This window comes from Apostichopus japonicus, chromosome 23 (assembly GCF_037975245.1).
Source record: "Apostichopus japonicus isolate 1M-3 chromosome 23, ASM3797524v1, whole genome shotgun sequence".
Taxonomy (NCBI): Eukaryota; Metazoa; Echinodermata; class Holothuroidea; order Aspidochirotida; family Stichopodidae; genus Apostichopus; species Apostichopus japonicus.
The window spans coordinates 13162799-13184968 of record NC_092583.1 but is presented as its reverse complement, the minus strand read 5'-3'; the positions used below and the strand labels follow the sequence as shown (position 1 = coordinate 13184968).

The 22170-nt window shown below is 38.0% G+C and overlaps 2 protein-coding genes across 6 annotated transcripts in view; one reads left to right on the top strand and one right to left on the bottom strand.

The window, feature by feature from the left end:
* Positions 1–20308, bottom strand: part of LOC139965087 (uncharacterized) — a 45143-nt gene extending 24835 nt beyond the window's left edge. For all 3 annotated transcript variants that reach the window (XM_071967302.1, XM_071967307.1, XM_071967309.1), the window contains exon 1: positions 19318–20308. The gene's annotated coding sequence lies outside the window, so the exon portion shown is untranslated. The remainder of the gene's footprint in view (positions 1–19317) is intronic.
* LOC139965086 (prolow-density lipoprotein receptor-related protein 1-like) overlaps positions 1–22170 on the top strand; it is a 120468-nt gene that overhangs the window by 16257 nt on the left and 82041 nt on the right. For all 3 annotated transcript variants that reach the window (XM_071967293.1, XM_071967292.1, XM_071967291.1), the window contains exons 2-4: positions 16653–16769; positions 21293–21418; positions 21957–22109. In XM_071967293.1, coding sequence (XP_071823394.1) covers positions 16653–16769; positions 21293–21418; positions 21957–22109 — 396 coding nt within the window. The remainder of the gene's footprint in view (positions 1–16652; positions 16770–21292; positions 21419–21956; positions 22110–22170) is intronic.

The window sequence follows — 22170 nt, the reverse complement described above, 5'->3', positions numbered from 1 at the left end:
TGTGAATCATGTGCCAGCATGAACAATTAATGTAAGACCTCTAACCCCCCCCCCCAGTCCATTGAGTGTGTGTGGGAGGGGATGGGCAGTAGACATCTTCCCTTCATGGTTCTTCAGTAAACTGACACGGTTTCAGTACTCTGTGTAAAGTCAACCGCACGGTTCTCTTTCTACTGTAGGTACAGTATATCCATGTGTGCAGGGGTCTATTGATTAAATTTCTGCAAAGGACAGAGAAAAATACTGATAGATGGAAAGGGCCAAAAAGAATCATCATCTCATGGTACTTTGATTGGGCTATGTGCAAGGTGGGATCGCTATGGTGCTCAAACATAAGGCCTTCAGGGGTTTGCATATCCAACGAGTGCAAAATTGAGGGGATGGTTTTGTTTCGCGGGCCTTGTTAGAATAGTTTGCTGGCCAAATGTGGCCTGCGGAACACCAACTGAGAAGCCCTGTCCTGGTGGGTCTTATTATGTGTGTAGCCTAAGCTTGTCTATTACCATTCTTATTGTTTGTTGTCTTCTATTGTTTTGTATCATATCAATATTCATATTTACATCACTCCTCACTCACCTGTCTCCTATACTGTAAGAACTGGTATCATTCTTGCATTGTGCCCCCAATGACCCCCTCTAAGCCCATTTTACTCCCCCTTCTAAATCTACCATTCAGAAGTATATGCATTCATGTTTACAACTGGATATTCGACCTTTGTTTTCACGCCTGGTTTTGCGTTCTTGGTTGACTCTTTTGAAGTCTGGAAGAAACTTACTTCAAGTAGTTAAAAATGCCTTCTAAAGTGAAAATCTTCTAAAGTGACAGATAAGTATCGTCATTGGTAAATACCTGAACCAGCAAGTTATGGGGTTTCAATGACTTAAAGAAGCATTTTGTGTTTGGTTTTGGCAATTTTCCCATGCCTACTGTGTATTTAATGCTTACTAATTAAAACAGTCTGCTCCTGGTGTATAAGTGCATTCATGGAATGGCACCCGCCTATTTGTCAGACGATCTGTCCTTCCAGGTCAATACTCGTAATACCTTGCGTTCTAGCAATACACTCACTCTCACTGTTCCCAGAACTAAACTGAAAACCTAGGGCGACCGTGCCTTTCCATCAGCCGGGCCTAAGCTCTGGAATGGTCTGCCCATATCTGTGCGGAGTTCTCCCACTCTCAGTCAGTTCAAGTCTTGTTTGAAGACTCATTTTTTCAAGTTGGCGTTCTATTAGGGTTGTACAGAGCTACTGAATACTCCGTAGATTTTAGCGCTTTATAAGTTCATTTATTATTATTATTAAATGAAGTCTCAAGAGTTGCTGGTATATGAAAGAATTTGATTCAATCCTGAACATTTTGTCATCACGGATGCAAAACACAGATGAAAGCAACATGGAAATTTCAATATGTTGAGCTTTAACTCCATTATTATAAAATGAAACTTGGCCTACTAAGCTAAAAGCCCATAGATGTCAGATTTTACTATAAAATAGTATAATTTTTTCAACAAATACAGGAGGAAATGTAACACACACATATATATAGTCCTACTGAAAGCACCAAAGCAACACAGATGTTACACCTGTTAACAAATTTTAACAACTTAGATTGACCTCCGGCTTTTATTTTATCATCTAATAGAGAAAAATAAATTTGACAAGTAGGTGTGATATGATATTTCTGTGGTAATTTCTGTTTAGGAATTTTTAACTGTTCAGTGGTTATCTTCCGTTGTAGTATATATGCTGTTAAGTATGGTAGCATGGATAGATAACACCAAACCGTGTTCTCTACATGATCTGTGAACCTATCAGTCATCTAGTATCACCTATTAACAGGCTCCAAGTTTCAGACGGTACTTTCCTTAAAGTTTCGCCTCCCAAGTTTTATGTTTTAAACCAGTGATGGGTGTAATGAGTGTAAAGTATAATGTCTCAATGAGACAAAATGCATTGTGGTCAAGTGGTTAAGGCAGTGGACTTGTGATCTAAGGATTACAGGTTCAAGCCCTGGCCAGATCATTGCATTGTGTCCTTGGGCAAGGCACTTTATCTCCATTGCCTCTCTTTACCCAGGTGTATAAATGGGGACTTGCTAGGTAACTTGTAAATATAGTTGCACTGGTTTGTGGCTGCACCCTATGGGAAGTCTCCCAGGGGACACGTGGCTGTGGTGCACTGTGGTGCCCCAGGAGAGATTGTTTGAATTGTGCACACTTTGGTGTGTAGGTGTCACAAGTTACCAATGACCAGGGTTAAGTACAGCACGACGAGACTTTATTGTAAGTTGCGCTATATAAGAACTGTTAATTATTATTATTATTTGAGGATGGGTGACGTGCCCATTGAATAGTTGACTGCCTTTATCTCGTACTGATGACGGTTAAATTATCCTTTAAACTTAACTTGTTTGCTACTGTACTTGGTTCTTGTTTAGAAGCCTCCCAATCCTTCCCTAGCACTCCCTCAATCATTCCTCTTGAACTCTGTTTCCAACAGCTGTTATAATCTTAATCTCGGTAGGTCGCCGCAGCGCATGGTGTGACATTGCAGTGGGAGTAAGATGGGAAGTTGACAATTTAAGAGGATGGATTCAGTAGTCAAGCTACTGTAGCAGTTTGCTATGATAATGATTTTTGGTTTTTGTCTTTTTGTGAGTATTCGAATGAGTTTGATTCTTACTAGCACAAATTCCTGTAAAACCTCAGTCGATAATGTTTAGAATAACTTGTGAGAATGTGTGTTTATGGAGATCCTTCGTAGTTGACAGTTTTGAAGAGAGGCTAAGGCAGAGTCTTTTCTATGTAAGCTGTGAGAAAGGGGGAAAAAAATAAGAAAAGGTGGCATTCCTTATTTTAAAATATTTACCCAGGTTGCAGCATGGTTGCTACAATCTAGGCCAAGTGATGAATTCCATCACATTGCTGCTTTTGGAACAGGAATGACATGTACGTGTGTTGTCAGATTTGGCATGTATGATAATATTGTTCTAAATACCAGGATTTTTATTCAAACATATCTAATATGGCTGGGGTGAAAGACAAAGTCTCATGGAGAGGTGAAGACAGACAGTAGTTCTCATTAATGTCATTCCTGATGTTATACCTTTGCCTAACATACCTGCATTCCTGTCAGTAAAACATGTCAGGTAAGAGATCTCTATGACCCTGGATAAAATTTACCCAAAAAAGAAAATGGTGAACTGACCTATAGGTAACCTTCATGTTTAGAAACATGTGCCCAACAGAACTTTGTAAACTGTACCAGTACTTAGTTACATATGCAGGTACTAGCTCTTTTATGTGTGCATTGTATCCGTGAGTTTAAAGCCTCATTCAATTTAATTTTTCTCATCATGGTACAGGTACTATTGTGAAGTATGTAATCGAGCAATGGTAATGATGTAATATGATGTAATATTTGTTTTGGCTCAAATTTTGACCCTCAGCTTGAGATCAAGGAAATGAAAAGACCAACAAACAAAAACAGTAGAACTGTCAAAGCAAAACTTAGAATAATATGTACGCGCAGTCAAAGGTATTGATATTTTTCGTTCGTAGCCGTACATTAAGCTATGCTGGGTCATGCTTTACGCGATCGTTACATTAATGTCTATTGCAGACTTCACCACTTCGGATTTCTGCTTCTCTCTCAAATAAAGTTTCCGCAGCAGGGCGAGCCGTTTTGAAGAAGACATTTTATAGCAACTACACTGGAGTCATTGAATTTACTTTGTTCCTCTCTTACCTGTCTCCCACTCCACATCTGAACTTTCCCATCTACCTAACTACACATTGGAAGGTTTTAGCACTGCGCCCTCACTCCCCTGGCACCGCCCACTTACACCTTGGGATCGCTTCCCAGGCAGTTGAATCCATTATCCAAGACTGTACTGAGTTTTGGATTAATGCTTAGTTTTGACCCTTTTGTAGACAAACACAGAACACCCAATGTTTTTGTTTGAAATTTTCATTTCGCTTGATCTAGATGCAAATGAGGTAATTTAGGCCCCCCTAAAAAGGTACATGATTTTGTGAAAATAAGAAACTGATCGTAGCGTCGGGTATCACTTAGGTCGTGATTATAATGTATTGCCAAAGATGCTTAAAAGGGAGGGATATAAATAGAAAAGCTGCAGCAGCTCTGCAAAATTGCTACTCAGCTAAGATGAATTGATATCAGACAATCGGGATTACGTCTGCAGTCCCCTCAGCTTTCAGCCTTTGACATATGGTCTCCATACAGCTAACGCACTCTAACTCGAAAGTTCATCTCCACGTCAGCTTCAACGCAACGCAACGCAGCTTCAACTTCAACGCAAAGCAATGTCATCTTCAACGCATTAGTCGCTGGTACTAAAATATGTCAAAAGGAGGATGCTGAAAGGGGCTGCAGCCTCCTGAAGCCAGGCTGCACAGGGCATGTACTCTATTGTGTTCCACATATTCACACAATAGCCACTGCAGGTCAGCAGAGATAATCCCTATTGTTTGATATTGATTCGTACTAAGCTAAGCAGGATTTTGCAGCTGTTGCAGCCTCCCTTTTGACACATTTGCCTAATAGTCATCAAATCAAACTCATTCATGCTAAAAAATTAATATTGATTGAATGTAACAAGAATTTCAATAACGTTTTGAAAACCTTTCATTTCAATCGATGATATGAAATGGATATATCAGTGAGTGTGTCAAACGAAAGTGAAGGCTTTCAAAGGTTGAAAAGTTGAATTTGAAAGTATCGACTAGCACAATTTCTTTTCTTTGTTTGTACTTCATTATACTAATTTTAGTTCTGTGCAAATGAAGAATTGTTCTTGTCAAAGTTTTTGTGCCATTTTTTTCAATTTAATTTGACAAGTTTTTTTTTTCACAATCTGTAAGAACTGAACACACAAACTTTGTGGTACTTTAGGGAATAAAAAATAAAAAACATTTTTTTTGTTTTTTTTTGAGCCAAGAACTCCAAATCAGTTTCTCAGAAATAAATTAAATTTCTGGATCGCTTAAGAAATCGGTATATGAAATTAAAGTCGAAAGGGATAAAAGTACATGGCTATACTGATAAGGTATAAATATTTAATTTGTTATCCAGTGTGCAGCAGTAGGTTAGAATTTCTGGTATTTATGATGGTACAACCTTGCATCTGTCCCTCGTTAAAGCCATCATTAAATACTGTATTATATGGTGTGTAAATATGTGTTTTTCCGTTAATTGTAGTACCAGGATTTAAAGCAGTGTCTAAAATTTTCTTTTGCCTGTTTTTCATGCAATTAATAATTCCCTTCATTCCGCTCTTATCCGTCTCCTATACAGATGCACTTCATCTACCTAGCTCATAATAACTGGTAACACACTTGCACAGCTATTCCCCAATGACCTCCTCTTGAGGTCACTATCCTCTTCCTTCCAAATCTACCATATCATTGCTTATATGACACGTTTTCTGGCTGGAATTTCATCCACCAGAATTCACCTTGCGAGATGAGGTTAATGAAGAAGTGTTTTGTTGTCAAAATTTTTCGAATCAAGTCGAGAACAAAGTACTTGCTGTGATTGCCTATGGTACATGTATTATTGAGAAAAGTTTTGCTAATTTTAATATTGTAATTTTTGCTTTATCATATATGAAAGTGAACTGTACAGCACAGTATCAAGGTCGGGATATCTTTGGAATGCTTTGGAAAATGGGAACATTGCTTTACAAATGTCCTGAATATATATATATATATATATATATATATATATATATATATATATATATATATATATATATATATATATATATGTATATATATATATATATATATATATATGTATATATATATATGTATATATATATAGAGTAGGTTGGCGTCTATCTTGGCGCAGAGTGCTCTATGTCCATGGAGTTGTCTGAAGATCGCTATAAAGCGTGAAACTCCGAGTTACAACTACTAGTGTTCCACTAGTCTCATCTAGTATCAACATGTATATATATATATATATATATATATATACATATATATATATATATATATATATATATACATATATAGTTGTATAGCTGGTTTTGTACACAGTAACTGTAGTCTTTTATACGTGATACAGTTCAGAGCCTTTTAAAATTGCTACACAAATTTTGAGCACTATAACTTATTCCCTGAAGGTAAATCCTATCAAGTAAAGTTTGAAGATCTACAAAAGTCAACCAATTACGTTAGCAGTCAATTATGAAATTTTTGTGCCAGTGTAGAGGCCCTTTTCCTTGTTGACCCACCCATGTTGCGATATCCCCAGATTTAAAATAGCTGAGAACCATAAATTTCTAAGGCCCATGGAATCAACCCCAATACATACAGTATTCACAGATGATCGATGTTTGAGTTGACTTATTCGATTGCAATTGATTTCACATTGAAAGTTAGTAAACAAAGAGCACACACACCTCATAATATCTGATGCTGTTGGGAACGGATCAAATGTTCTGTTTTCCGCTACACACTGTACAGTAAAAGTTTGCACGGGGATCCGTTTTTGGGCCATGATCCATATAGTTTGGGGAGTCCTGCCTGTAGGCTGCAAGCTTAATTGTTACCTGTGTCATTTGTTAACTCTGTGTTTCGACAAAGGGTCGAGCTGTCTGTACACCAATAAGCAATATATATATTAATATATGTTAATTTTGCATAAACTTAACTAGTCAGTTGTTATCGAAGTAACAATCGGGAGTAATTAAAAATTTGCCAGTAAGCAACGTGTGTTTTACAGTAAGTACAAGATTTTTGCTTGATATGAAAACATCAGGGTAATAACGAATAAAATCGAATTGCGTATATTACTTCCCTATGTATCTTCTTTTGGTGAGAATCATCAAGCTGAAATTATCAAGCTCAAATTATGCTGTGGCCGAGTGGGTAAAGGTGGTGGCATTTGAAGCAATGAGGCTTAGCAATCGGGAGGTTCCGGGTTCGTTCCCCGGCCAGGTCATAGAAAGGTCGGTTTTTCATTCAAGAGCAATCTATGGTTTTCCCATGACTATCTAAGTTGAAAAGATTCCAAATTTGAGTTAAAATGTTGAATTGTAAGCCACCCGACATGAACCCTTACGGGCCTCTCCCACATTCGTGGTCGCTTAAGCGTTGTAAAAAAACTAACTGCCTGATTTTTATTGATTATTATTTGATCACTTGTGCACATGTATCACCTTGCAAAGGTTCTACTTGGTAAATTTTTCAAATTTCTGAGCAAATGCGAAAAACAATTTGCTTTGACTAACAGATATTTAACTGGGAGACATTCCTTTCGGTACTATAGGTGACTGTTGTGTATTTTACTGTAGATAATAAATTCTACCTTGGTATTCAGACAATACTGATCCAGACTATACAATGCACCATGACATGGCAGAATATATTGCATCCCAAAAGAACTTGTATACATATGTTTATATGATACAGTGTATACATTCGCTTTGATGCCCACATCCCAGCTGCTGGTGCTAATAGTATTTGTCCTTCACCAGATTACAAAGTGACAGCATGGTGACACATACAGTAGTGTCATGAGTCAGACAAGCTACGATAAGGAGCACAACTGTCTACCCCCTCTGTCTACACCAATACTGTATACCCCCTCTGACTTCTCCCCTCCCTCCCCTCCCCTCCCCCACCCTCCCCAACCCTCCCCCACCCCCATTCCGACATCCCACGCTAAAGAGCAGACATACAAACTAAATCTAGTTTAGGAATAAAAGATGATGTGGAAGGAATTTTGTTTTGATGGAAGAAAGTTAGTTTCCCATCTAACGACAGCTGAAGAAATAAAAATCATTTGTAGCCCTGGTGATGGTATTCAAAAGTTCTTTTGCTTGGTGATCCCAGTTTTCATCTGGATCATCTTGGTGATTAACCAGTGATGGATTTTGTAGATTGGGGGAGGATGGGGAGTCTATAATGAGGAGGGGGTTCCTCCCTCTCCCTTTGGAATTTTTTTAATATGATTATAATGATATTTAAGATGGAAAAATGATGTTAAATTTTGCAACTTTCATAGTAATCTTATGTTTTCCCACAAATATCGGCAATATCTTGACTCAAATGTTTGGTCCCTCTGCCCTGAGAAGGGGTGGTAACCCCCCACCCCCACTTTGAATGCTAATGGTGTATGTAAGTATGTGTATCTGCATATTACCTGGGATCAACTTAAGCAAGTTTTAATTGTAAACTCTATGGAAATGTAGGTTAACTTCATGAATGAATACAGTATGGCATGTCAGAAAGGTGTTAACTTTAATGTTTGGGTGCAGAATTACATGATATTTGTACTGACTTGTAAAGGCTGTGTCATTATAGTTATCAGTGTACACACTCTCTTCCTCTATTCAGTGGAAATCTGTCTGGTTTTGCCAATAGACTGCAAATTTATTTTTTCTGCTCGGAAAACTTATGACAAACAATTACCACAGCAGGTCCAACTAAATGAAGCGTGCAAGTCACGATTGTGCTCTAGACTGCTCTTTAACCTCTAAGGTGTAAATTGCTCATGAACGTGTGGTGTGTACTTTTAATAATACACCACAGCTTGTATTTGTTGTACGTACACCATGTACATGTACCCTTGTGGTTGTAGAATTGCAAAAAAAAAAACCAAAAAAAAAAAACGTATTTTATTTTTAAGTCACCTATTATCTCAGCAGGGAATAATGTAGTGCTCGTATTTTTTCATAGCAGTTCTGAAGGCTCTGAACATTCCCTTTACAAAAGACTGGTTCCTGTGTACAATATGTATACATATACAGGGATATGCCCAAGATTTCCTGAGTGCTGGGTATACTGATCGCCATCCTGGGGGAGGGGTCTAAGGGGAGGGTGACATTTGTCTATTTTTGAAGTTGTATACAGAGCTAGTGTAGTGTGATGCTGCATGCTACAGATTAAAGCCACGTCTACTCCATATCTCCGCACCTGTGTTTACGTGAATTTGACAAATGGGGGGGGGGCGAGGATACATGTGGCACAATTTATGTTGAATAAAATGTTACGAATGTCGGGATTTTAGATGATAATAGTGCTGAGCGGGATTCACAATTTTTAAGACAGTGCTGGGCGGTAATTTTTAGTGCTGGGCGGGGTCGCCCAGTGCCACCCAGCGTGGGCACATCCCTGCATATATATATATATATATGCATAGGTCTTTGCAGTATAGTAGTTTTCCCATTTTGCAGAGCAGTTTGCGATGCGGTACCAGATAAATTAATTCCCTGCTCAGTACTGTTTTAGCTATGAAAGTGATCAATGTACTGCTGAGTGGTCCAAAATGCACCTTTTAGTGAGTTGAGTTGAGTTTGGAAATTGTTTTGATGCTACTTGACACTATAAAACCCCCAAACTGTATGAAATTGTTTTCCCTTCACGCTGCCGACCAAATTTCCCATAACTCGCACAATTCTGGCTTTGGATTTCATTCATTTTCTTTCCCTACTCGGCTAGATTATAGCCAAATGAGTTCCAGCTAATGATAGCTAAATTAGCAACTGTGTAGAAGATGAACTGTGAACTTTGAACTACAAATCAAAACAACCATGTTATTTGTCCAGATAAAATTTACAATCCGTTTACAATAAGTGGGCAAGGCTATTGACAAACATCAGAGGAAGATTAAAATCTCCACTGTTTACATTATATATATTAAGAATGAAATAATAATGACAGTGTTATTCGTCCTGTCAAATGTCCAACATTTCAGAAAATTTTGGGACAAATGGTGGTCATAGACAATGGAAACATAAAAACCCTGCTGTTTTAGACTACACAGTTTTCATAATATATCTGCTTTTGTTTTCAATGGTGGTTCTGTTAAACCAAGGAGCGGCAGGCTGCTTAAAATAAGAATGGCTTAGCTAATAAATGTTGAAAAATCCAGATAAATGTAATAATGGATTGTCAACTTCAGGTCGGGTCTGTAAGATGCGCCAACTATGCATCAGGAAGCAGCTACATACATCCTCTCCCATTAGTTCTTAGCCACCCATCTCTCACTGGGTAATAATATACACCAGCGTGTCACACTAAATACTTCTGTGCCACTTGAGCCTAGCAGTAAACTGTGTCAATAATGCACAACCCCTGTTGATGTTCACAGAGGGTGTGGGAGGACTTTTTCACAGCTCGGTTTAGTCTTTATTTCTCGAGATCACTTTACACGAATCCCCCTGCTGTCCATCACAGAGTGAAGATTTCATCCGTTAAGTTTGTCACCTGGGAAGATTTCCATCCTCAATTTAAAGCAGTCGTAACGCGCACGAGACTGTCACCTCATTCGCATTTGAGAACTTGAGTGACGAGGATCCTGTTTCTGTTCCGGGAACCTAATAAAGCTGACTATGGCCGCTGTGGCCATGTTTGAAATTGGTTGTGGATCAACTTCAAAAGAAAGAGCATTCATTTCCAGTTAAATTGTTAGCAAGAATTTTTGTCACATGTGTGTCATAACAAACTCTTTAGTACAGTAGGAACAGGAAGTGTTTCAAGTGGAATAAAAGTTCTTGTGGGTTTAACCAATAGATCACATACTCCCAGAAGAAGTAAAGGAAAGTTTAACGCAAATGTGATAATAATGATAATAATAATACCCCCGCACCTTACCCTTCCAAAAGAAAAAAAATTAGAAATAAGAAAATAGCTATCTTGTACAGCTGTTTGTTTATACTTTAATGTTGAATGGCTTAAGTTGATAGAAACCATTTTGCAAATAACTTGAATATAACCTCAAAAGTGTTAACGTTTGTTGGAATTAAAAGTATTTCTAGCTTTAATATACATGTTTGAATAGCTAAAAAAAGTATATAAAAAAAAATAAACAAATAAAATAAAGAAATAAAAGAATCCATGTTTATAATATTGTACAAAACTGTGTTGGTTCATCGTAACAGTGGGATATATTAATTTGCGTTGTGGCGGTGTTGTTTGTATTGAGACATGTCCTTGGAATTGTGGAACTAAAACCCACTTACAAACCTGCATACCTGCATACTTTTGTACTTAGTCTGAAATTTTATCCCTCTTTATATCTTCACAACGTACCATCAACCCAAAGTATAGCTACATTTGTAAATTTTTCTAAATGTATTTTGCTCTCACTAGCTGTAAATGATTAACTCTGAAGCTCCTTGACACCACAATAGATAGATTGTGATTTTATCTTTAAGTTTGCCGAATTTTGTGAGGTTTCTCCTTTTTGGGGGTGGGGCGGTAGGGGGTGGGTGTGGGTGTGGGGGAGTCATAAACATAATGTGCATCTTCTTACCGGAGAGTTATACTGTATGGTTAAAATATTCCAGATGCTGACCAGATTCTGTAAGTTTGCAACTTAGCTGCATATGTACCGTTGTCTGAATTTAGTTAAACATTTATCAAAATGTTATATGTAGTTTACCATATATAGGTTCCCTTCTACAGTTAATTGCTTGACCGATTGATTGATTGATTGATTTGGGTTAGGTGAGGGTTTGTGAGGGTTTGGGTCTCCTTTAATAAATCACCTCCCCATTCCTAGATTTTTCTATATAATATACTGTTTTAATACTCTTTAATAATTTACTATCTAGCTGCTTTTTTGTCGCCACCACTGTACTGCTGACTGAGGTTATTCTCACCGAAGCAGCAATGTTGTTTGTTTGGCGGGGATCTCGGTTGGCAGCATTTTACTCTCAGCTGTCGGTTTATACATTCATAGTACGGTAAAATATTTTGTTCATCAATCAAGACCCTCTTACCTTAGGATTTGCTGCATATCTTTAAAGATTGCCATCTGTTTGCCCTCAAATTTATGTCTGGTGCCAAAACTTGGCTTTAAAGTAGCATGTATCCTGATGTCCAAAATAAAACAAGAAACGGGAATATACAGTTTGATTTTATACTTTAATACTTACAATACATAATCTCTATTGCTTGCTACGGTATATGCAAAAGGTTGAATATTTAGGTAATATGTTCTATTTTATTTTTGAAGATTTGTTTTACCTTGACACTTTCATCTCTTCATGAGGAGGGCATGGTCACCTAATAATTTTCTCAGCAGTAATTTTCAAACACCAGATTTGGTGCTGCCAAAGATGGCAACTGAACGTTAGTCTGACTCCTAGCCCATCCCTCCCACCCTTCCTTCCTTCCCTCCTCCCTTCTCCTCCTACTCTCCCCTCCTCTCTCCTCCAACCCTATATCCCCTCCTCCCCCTCCGAAACCTGATCTTTAACCTGCTTAAGAGAACTTTCCAACAAAATTATCTCTCTAGATTTTGTCAGTAGCCCAGCTGTAGCAGTGATAATAATAATAATAATATCAGAACCTCGCCATGGTTACATGTTTTCCTTTCCATATGTTTCAAATACAAATTGCATAATCACCAGTCTTTGGTTGTTAGGTTTAGACAGTTTACAATATATCTCAGGGTTTTCCATAAAGTTTTATAACACCCTTTTATGTTGTCGTTTATTTATATATTGCTTCAACCAACTTCCCTAGTGAGTGTATTAAATGAACCTTCCGTCAACTTTCACTTTATGGAAACGAAACTGCAAGTGAAGTAACATATATGTTGCAGAGTTGCCTTAATGTGTTCTGGCCAAAAGGAGGGAAATTAAAACTGTACATTTCATTTGGATTAAGACCTGGCACATAGCCCATGGATGGAGGGACAAGGGGGGGGGGGGGGAACAATGGGCCCCCAATTTTTCAGTTTGTTTTTAAAATTTTAACTTAATAAAAAATGATAAGGTTGTATACAAACAGAAAAATGGCATACAAACATAGGAGGGGTAAATATGGAAAAGATTGCATTATTTGGCATCTAAGCCCCCCGAGATAAGCAAAACTCAATGAGTGGGGGACATCCCTCCCCTTAGACCCCTCCCCCAGGACAGTGATCATCTTTCACTGATGTGTTCCCCCTCCCCCTGCCCCCCAAAAAAATCAGTTACTCTGGCTATGGGCCTTATCTAGACACATGATGCATATAATTAAAATTCAACAAGTTAAGAAGTCGTCATAGATATTATAGTGCAGAAAAAATTAAGTCCTTTGTTGATAATAAAGTCGAAACTATTCTCTGACATTAATTCCTAGCTCACAGCAAGGACAGTTTTGAATGTTTGTTTGCTACTTCCACTTATGTATTGAGAAAACCAAAGAATTTCTGAACAAAGCAAAAACCTCGATCACCTTCGAGCTGTCCATTTTAAATCCAAACTACGCAAGTTTTAAATAATGAGACGTTTTTGCAATTGTCAAATTCATTTTATTTGAAAAAGCATCTCGATGATCAATTTTGGTGACTCATTAAGGAAACTTGAAATATATTTTTTTTAGAGGGGCAGTGGGGGATTTATTTTCGGTTTGGGGCATAATTTTTCAACTTCAGCATTCAGTCCCATTGAATTAAATTCTTTCCTAATATTTTAACCGTCCCCCCCCCTACTTTGGGTCTCAAAATGGTAATGCAAATGAAGTGTAATTTACATCTAACCCCCAGGCTGAAGGTGTACGTGTGAAATATTGAAAGTGTGTGAAAGAAAGGTGTTTTGATCATTTTGATGGAAAAGCTGTATTACTTGAAAGTGCTTCATTAACAATAAGAAATGATCATAAGCTTTGTTGAGTAATCCTTCATTGCCTTGGTGCCTATCCCTCAGTCGTGAAAAGAAGATAAATTGCTTTGATCCAGCCAGAAATGCTAAAAGAGGGAGAAGCTGGGAGAGGCTGTGCAAAGGTTTTTACTGGGTTTGCTTTCAATGGAGATTTTATTTGAGCTTGACATATCAATCGGTGTGAGTTATTTATTGACTGGTTTTTGCAACTTCCAATCTGTAACTGTACTAGGTAGCTGTATGTGTTTTTAATTATGGAGTAAAGTTTATAATCAGGGGGCCAGCTGCTAAATAAATAGTTGTACTGATCATCAAGCTTGATATCAACCCACCACATCCCCCCCCCCAAAAAAAAACACTAAGAAAATGAAGTATTGAAGGTTTTATCTCCAGCTTCTAACAGATAGAACCTTCATCGGAAGTGAAAATGTAACAAATCACATAAATGTTGTAATTAATGTTTTTTCTAAAATAATTATGTTTGGTATATTACATAGAAAATGACAAGAGTGCATGGCTCGTGATTAAAACTGGGAATCATATCGAGAAAACTAGTCGGGGTCATGTGATTACAATTCTCTGCCAGTGTTTTCAAACTGGTTGGCACAAGGTCTAGCTCCCAGATTGCAATTCTCATCCAACTATTTGGGAGATGATAAAATATATGCAAATTGTGTTTGCACTATAGATCCAAAAACTGATTCAAATGATGATATGGCCAATTCTTTTGGGGGTTGGCATGCATACTAGTGTTGTGTTTGCTTAATAGTAAAAAGTGGATACGGTACCCAGTTTGTACATAAAAGGTAGCAATCACCTTAGATATTTGTGTAAGTACATATGGCATACATTGACATAGTTTTTGTATGCTTATTGAGATATGCTTATTGAGAGGTCACATTAGATCCGGCGGGTCACCGCTGATGAGCTACAGTGCTAAAGCTGTGTGTATCGTCACTGACCAGATTTTAAGTCAGGCAGTTTCAACCTGGTCATATGATTGTGTTTGCTTTGATAAAATTTTTGCTTTGGAGTGCAGCGTTCCACTCAGAGCTCCATCCAATTTATTGTTCAATCCAGATAAATTTAGAGTAAGCATAAACTCTATTTATAAGGTGTTTTACCTGACGTACCATACAGTACATGGTGTGAATCCTACATTGGCATACTTATTCATACTTACTTATACTCACTCATACTCACTCATACAACCTTGTGTTTGCAGTTTGCCTTTTGAAGAAGATCCTACAGTAATAGGGTGAAAAAGCCAGGCCCCCTAACTCATACATTTACCAATAAACAGACTTTAATGAGTAGACGAAAAGCTTTATACTCCCCTTTTTTTTCTCCCCTTGTATTCAAAAGTTATGTACAGTAGATCCAGTGTTAACCTTTGATATGGAAAGCATTCATTTTACGTTAGGAATCTGAATCAGAACGATGGGCTAGCTGAGCTCAACCTTTATTAGGTCTTGGCCCGCACTTTTAACTCCAGCTCTTTGAGCCTTATGCGACTACTGGCACGGAGAGAATTAAGGTTAAGGTTAAGGTTTGAGCCTTACCATGTGTTTTGATTTAGAGCTTCACATTGACCTTAGCATTCCTCGCCTGATACGGACATAAAGAATGAGCGTAGACCCTTAAAGGTTTCTTTGATTCTCCATACTAATGTATACCATTGAATCATACTTGATGTACTGACTAAACTTTGTATTCTCTCTGATTAGATTTATTTTTCTAAAAAGTGAAATAAGGGCCACTTTTATGCAAAGTTTGACAAGTAAGTTTTGCCCCTCATTCCTCTCTGTACATCCATGATCCTATCTGAATTTCCCCCAAAAACAATTGGTAACATTTTCCGCTGCACCCACACTCAACACCCCCCCCCACCTCCCTGCCTTGGGTCAGTACCCTCTTCCAACCAAATCTTAGAACATGATTCCAGTTGGCCTTATTTCCATTTTCCTCAAATGCTGTTCTTTTTTCTTCTGTTGTTTTGTGAGGTTTTCCAGTACAGAAAATTCTACAACGTAAATACTATCACCTACCACTCAAGATTACAGTATCCATTGAAATTTCTTCCCAGACTTTTTCAAGTGAGACATTTAAATTTGGGCTTGCCCTCATTCAGCAACCCATAAATGTCTGGAAAGTTATTCCAAAAGTCACAGGAAACTCTTTTAAACTTTCATGTCATACACTGTAGTTGTCACAAAATCAACCCAACCATTATAAAGTAGTTTATTGATGCAGTTTTATGGGTGATTTTACACTAAATCCGGATCTGATCTCCAGCTGCTCATGATCAGTCGAGATCAAGTTTGTAGTGTAAGTGCAGATCAGATCTAGAGCTGATCCTCTGATATAGATCCCGACAAGGGGGAGGATCAGACCCTGAGCACGAGATCAAGCTGTTAGTGGAAATGCTCTGAGATCAAGTGTGACCTGAGATCATCGGTTAACTTTACATTATGCAACCTCTGAGTTCCTTGCGGGAACGTCACAGTGCAGTGGCACTGCATCTAACCGGTGTGTAAATTGAAGTACTCTGGAGCCACTTCCGCTTATTAAGCACTCACCAGGCCCTGGGAGGATCCGAGTACGAGCAATAGCGTAAATGCCCCCAGATCGAAGCATGTTATGGTTCACTGGTAGGGCGATCTCCTGATCCCAGGTCTGGCATGAAAGCATCCTATATCACCTAACGAGAGCCTAAATTAGTCATATGTATGTCAACTAGATTTTGTGTTTTTGCACTCTTCTCTTGTTGTATCGTCTCATAGACTTATTTGTATCTTGTAACGGGGTGTTCACGTGTACGAGCTACTCCAAGCTTCTTGTGGGCACTACTCAGTGGCTTTCTCTTTCAAATTGTTTCTTTAAAATGTTCTGTGTATTATTATATTGTTTATATATCAAAAGTGAATGAAATAAAGTTCTTTGAATGAAAATGAAAATGAAACTGAATGTATGCTGTATTTGTTCACTTTTAACCCAGTTGGTTTTTCTTTGTTTCTTTCTTTGCAGTTCTATGTCTTCCCAGTGTGCAATATGCGTGCAGCGATGGCTTTCAGTGCCTGCCATCCATCTGGCATTGCGATCACATGGTAGAGTGTAAAGATTTCAGCGATGAAGAGAATTGCGGTACGTTGTTGCAGTCGTTTCCTTTTACAGTTTTGTTTTCACCCCAAAGATTCCCCATTTCTGTGTTTGTCTGCATTTTCATCCTATTGTGGAGTCACCAATCTAAAGTTAAACACATTAAGTACACATTGGTGTTTAAATATTCATGAGCAGCAATGACTGAAAAGCTAAAGGCTACGAATACGGGATGTTCAAGATATTGACAATGTCATCTAATGGAGGAGCTCAATGAAGTTGGTCAGTAGTGAGAAAAATATTGTCCGTTGGGTGACGATTCTAACCTGAGCGAAATCAACTAGCCACTTATCAACCCAAGAACTTAAAACAATTTTTTAATTAATGTTTGTGTTTTATGAGTCAGTGAGTGTTAAATTTAAGTTTCCCACATTTGCGGTCTCCTAAGAGTCCGCTAACGTTACTGCTGATTATAATTATTATTATTTGGATTCCATAATATTTAAACTGATAATTATCCGGACAGTAATTTCAGGCTACGCCCTTAGTTTTTGAGCGAAAATTTTTTCCATATCAAGATCACAGTGATTGTAGATCACGATATAACAGCGGTTAAATTTCAGCCCTGAAATATGTTCCCCTCAATTGTCAGATCGATAGAAGAATATGCTGTGATATCTTGACCGTTTTTAATTTTTTTCCATTGAAAAGAAATAATCAAGCTTAACACTACTTTTAAAATAAAAATAAACTAAAACTGTTGGCAAACTGCTTATCCACTAGAGAGCCTGTGTAATAGAATGTGTAAAAGTAAGTTGGCCTGACGTTTCGATCCTAGCAGGATCTTCAAAGGCTAAATGACAAATTACAGTAACAGAAGGGACAAAAACACACACAGAATACAGACAGGTTAATGAGCATGGTGAACACAAAGAGATAGATGTAAGGGGATTAGTAGACAAGGGATGGAGAGAAGAAAGAAAGAAACCAACAGGGGAAGAGGAGAGGTAGGAGATAAACAGTGGAGGGACAAAGAGAGGATTAAGGGAAGGGTGTAGGGAATCAACTTTTAAAATACATTGAAACAGTTGGCAACATGAATCTGTAACCAGTGGTGATTCATTTAAATGGGCTGATCCCACGAATACTCTGGCCGCAGTGGCGGAGCTAGGGGTATTGGTCAAGGGGGGCGAGATTGGTCTGTAGGGGCGCTTTCGACACTATCTAAGCGGAGCGCCACCACAGGTTGGCGCGGAGCATACAGAAATTTTTTGAGTAAAGATACTTCCTAGATCGGAAATGACCCTTTCCTGGCCTTGCTAATTTGCAAATAAACGAAGAATAAATAGGTGTCATCGCCAACAAAATGTGACAAATGTCAATAGGTAGATAAGGGCGCAATAAAAAAGTACAAAATCGCGAATAAGTTAAAAGTGGTAAAAAGCTGAAAAGGGCGTCAGCAGTCCATTTGAATCCGTCAGGGGGGCATCCGCCCCCCTGACTGTATGGACGCTCCGCCACTGTCTGGCTGGTCTGATACCCTATACCGTAGTGTATTACCCTACAGTACAATCCAAGCTAGTACAAAGCTACAATACTAAGCTGCAAAGATATAGATCTCACACCTTTTTCCAAATTTTTGACTACATGTTTATTACATATGCAGATTTGACAAAGATTGTTTGCAGTACAACTCACACACACATACGCAAAATTGAGGACTTTGTACCGTACATAGCAGGTGTTGTTTTTTTCAACAAAAACAAAACATTATTTAACATGAGATGAGATGTCTGGCAGACAATTAACATAAGTAGATTATTTGTAAAAAGGTATGTATATAAATCAATCAAAATTAGCCCCAAGTTTTGTTCGATCGTTTGTTTCTACTGTTTGTTGATCAATGATGTTATCAATAATTGATATTGATATTATAATGAAAGAAAGAGAGAGATAGGAAGAGATGGAAGGGGTGGAGGGAGAGAAGGAGAGGGGATGAGTGGAGGGAGGGGAAGGGGAGTGGGAGAGGAAAGTTTTGTTCAAAGTCAGCCAAAACAGGTTGCAGATTGGCTGAAATGTTAGTTTTAACAGACAGTATCAGCTGATGTTATTGTCATCACTTGATAGATTCTTACGGAAAGGTTATTTATATTTTAAGAAACGTTTATCTTAATTCTTAAAGTACTGCAAATTGTAGAATGAATAGTCAAGTTTGCTTTTTTGGCATGTTTTGGTAGATGTCCTTACTTAGTGTAATTTCACTCTCATTTTGTTGAGGTTATAAACATTTAGATCTTTCTGGACAAGTCATAGATTCCATATATACATTATATAGCTTAATGGCTCATTCCCCATTCTGAAATGCAAGCTCCGGTACCATGTCATTCGTAAAAACAACATTTTAAGGTCTCTGACAAGTGAACCTAACCCAGCCTAAGTTGCAAAGATATATAGCTGTATTTGATCACCCTATCTGATGACAGTACACATATTACTTCTAAGGCACCACATCTAATGGATATGCTCCAGCAGCTGCTAATTCCTGCTAAGCCAGGATGAATCGATATCAAACAGTGGCATTATATCCACCTACCTTCTGCAGTGCCTATTCTGTGAAACTGGAGCACCAACAGAGTAGGTCCTACGCCTGGCTGTAGGAGGCTGCAGTCCCTTCAGCAACCTACCTCTGACATGGGGTACCTTTGGTCAAAGAAGCAGCATTCCACTGAATGCGGTTTGTAATTATCTCTGGAATATCATTCCCCATGTCAAGAATAACCACCTGTAGTTTAAGATATCCATGCACACAACACATATCCAATATGAGTATTCTACTGTGAAAATCAGTAACGCTTTTAAAATCCTTCATATACCTCCTTCTCTCCCCTCCCCCACCCCTCCCCACCCCCAACAATATTATACTCTCCATGTCTGTAGTACCTTCATTAGTGAAGTATAGAACAAGAAGCTACAGTGAAAGTGTCTTTCATGAATATATACCATGAATTAAGTTAAACATTTATTTCGCTGGGAAAGGTTGGTGACCTTGACGACTGATGCAAGCTTTTAGTTTCACTTCCAAGTCACGTCCGGGGGAAAACAAAATTCTCGAGGGGACTCTATCAGTGGAAGATCATGTGGTACGAAACTTAAATAAATGTTTTAATGCTGGCAAGAACTTTTACAGCTCTAGAAAGATCGTGTTAGTCGTTTGGAAATAGATGGCTGTTCTCTTGGGTATCATATCATCACGTAATACACGGATGTAAAATCGAAATGGCTTGCACTTCTTCTGCAAAGCGGAATGCATTCCAAAAAACTGAGAAGGATGTTTTTCAAGAAGTCAGGTTTTAAGTGGATTGTGAGGGGCATAAAAAAATAAATGAAAAGGAAAATGAAGGTAGACTGACGAGTATTCATTAAACATACTTTTTCATCATTAATAGATGTCTATGGTGGATTAATAAGGAGAATCAGAGGCAGTTGTCTCTTTTTTTGAGGATTCAGAAAATACAAAATTGTCAAGTAGCTCTGCATGCAGTACGTTTTGTAAAACAACTGGGCGTATATCATATCGGCAATGACTGACAATGAGCGGGGGGGGGGGGGGGGTTGGGGGAGGTGAGAGGGCTATAGCCTTGGAGTCTTTATTTTTAGAATTTAGACATTTTTAACATGTTGCAAATTTTGGACTAGTACAGATCTCCTTTCGAAAAAAAAAACAGTGAAGACAAAATATCTACAATATGTTAATGTATTGCGTTCCTCTCTTACCTGTCTCAACTGTACTATTGCACCTTACCATCTACCCTAGCCTAATAACTGGTAACATTTAGCACTGCCCCCCTCCCCCCCCCCTTTGACCCTCCTCCTGGTCATGGCCCATCACCACCTCAGGAAGGATATGGTAATGTGCAATACACTAGTAGAGGCGAGACAGGTAAGTATCGTCCCTTGTAAATACCCAAACCAGGGAGGGAGTTTGGGGGTACTGTGGTAAATAGTAAATACTGTATCTAGTCTTTATTGTGTTTTTTTTTTAAATTACAAATTGATTTGTTTTAGTACAATACAACTTCAAAAGTAAAACAGAGAATAGAAAGGCAAATATTCATAAAGCGCTTTACATATCGCAGAGTGCTTAATTTATTAATTAAAGAAGTACAAATATAAGATTCATAAAAGTAATATAGTTAGTCAAAGCAAAGCATGAAAATATAAATGTCATATTCATAATATCAATTGTTTGTATGTATGTTTGTCTGTATTTTGTATATATTTTGTATGTATGTGTGTGTGCACTTGTTTTGTATTCTGACCGAGGACTTGAACAAAAGAATTCCAGGTCCTCGGATGTGATTTCTAAAGAATCACCACGTCCTCGAAAGAATTCTATTGTTATGGGGTATTGTTAAGGTTAGGGTACATGGATTTAGGTTAGGGTACGTGGATTTGAACAATGGAAAAAACAATGGAGTCCTCGGTCTAAATGTAATACACACCTGTATGTATGCGTGTGTGTATGTATATATGTATATAAATTGAATGTATCATATTCTTGTCATCAGGTGATAAAGTATGCGGGAACAAAGAATTCCAGTGTCTGTCTTCCAAAGTGTGTATTCCGGAGACTTGGAAATGTGATGGAGTCCAAGACTGTGAGGACAACTCCGATGAGAAACTCGACTGCCAAGGTAAGGAGAGTAAAGTAGAAGACAGTTAGTAAATGAAAAAGAAATGTAAAAGTTTCAAAGCCTGACATTAAAAAAAGAAGGAAACTTTAAACTAGGAAGGCTAGAAATTAAAAAAATAATAATAATATAATAATGATAATAATAATACTTTGTTTGACTTCATCTTAATTATATGACATCAAAAGGGAAAGCAGTAAAGTTTGTACAGTCATTTTCATAGTATCTCTATCTGAATTTGTTAGGGATGATTTAATAATTGTGGATAGCTTCAAACGTGTTGGGGATTCACTGTTGTGTTTTTCAGATCAATTCTATTTAAGTTCTAGAGATAAAACTTGCTTCAAGGAAGAAGGAGGGGGGGGGGGTGGCTGGGAGGCAATTCCAAAGGGTTTTGTTTGATATGTATGACTTAAAAAATAGCACGTTTTGTTAATTTTTGATATTGTCTCTCTCGGGATGTATCCTTTCAACAGATAATTTGAAACGATGAATAAAATGTTTTCTGTACTTTCTGTCTCCCCCCGCCCATTTTAACTAGATACCAAAGGTGAACCCTACCAGTGTCCAGCCAACCAATGGCTCTGTGATACCAAGACGACTCCTCAGTGCATCCACGGAAGTAAAATCTGCAACGGCATCGATGACTGCGACGTCATCGGCCATTTAGACGAATCTGTAGCATGCTATTACGGTCAGTCTGAAAACTAACGTAGATCGTCTTGTAGCGTGTCCCTATTCTTCTATGCAAAGTA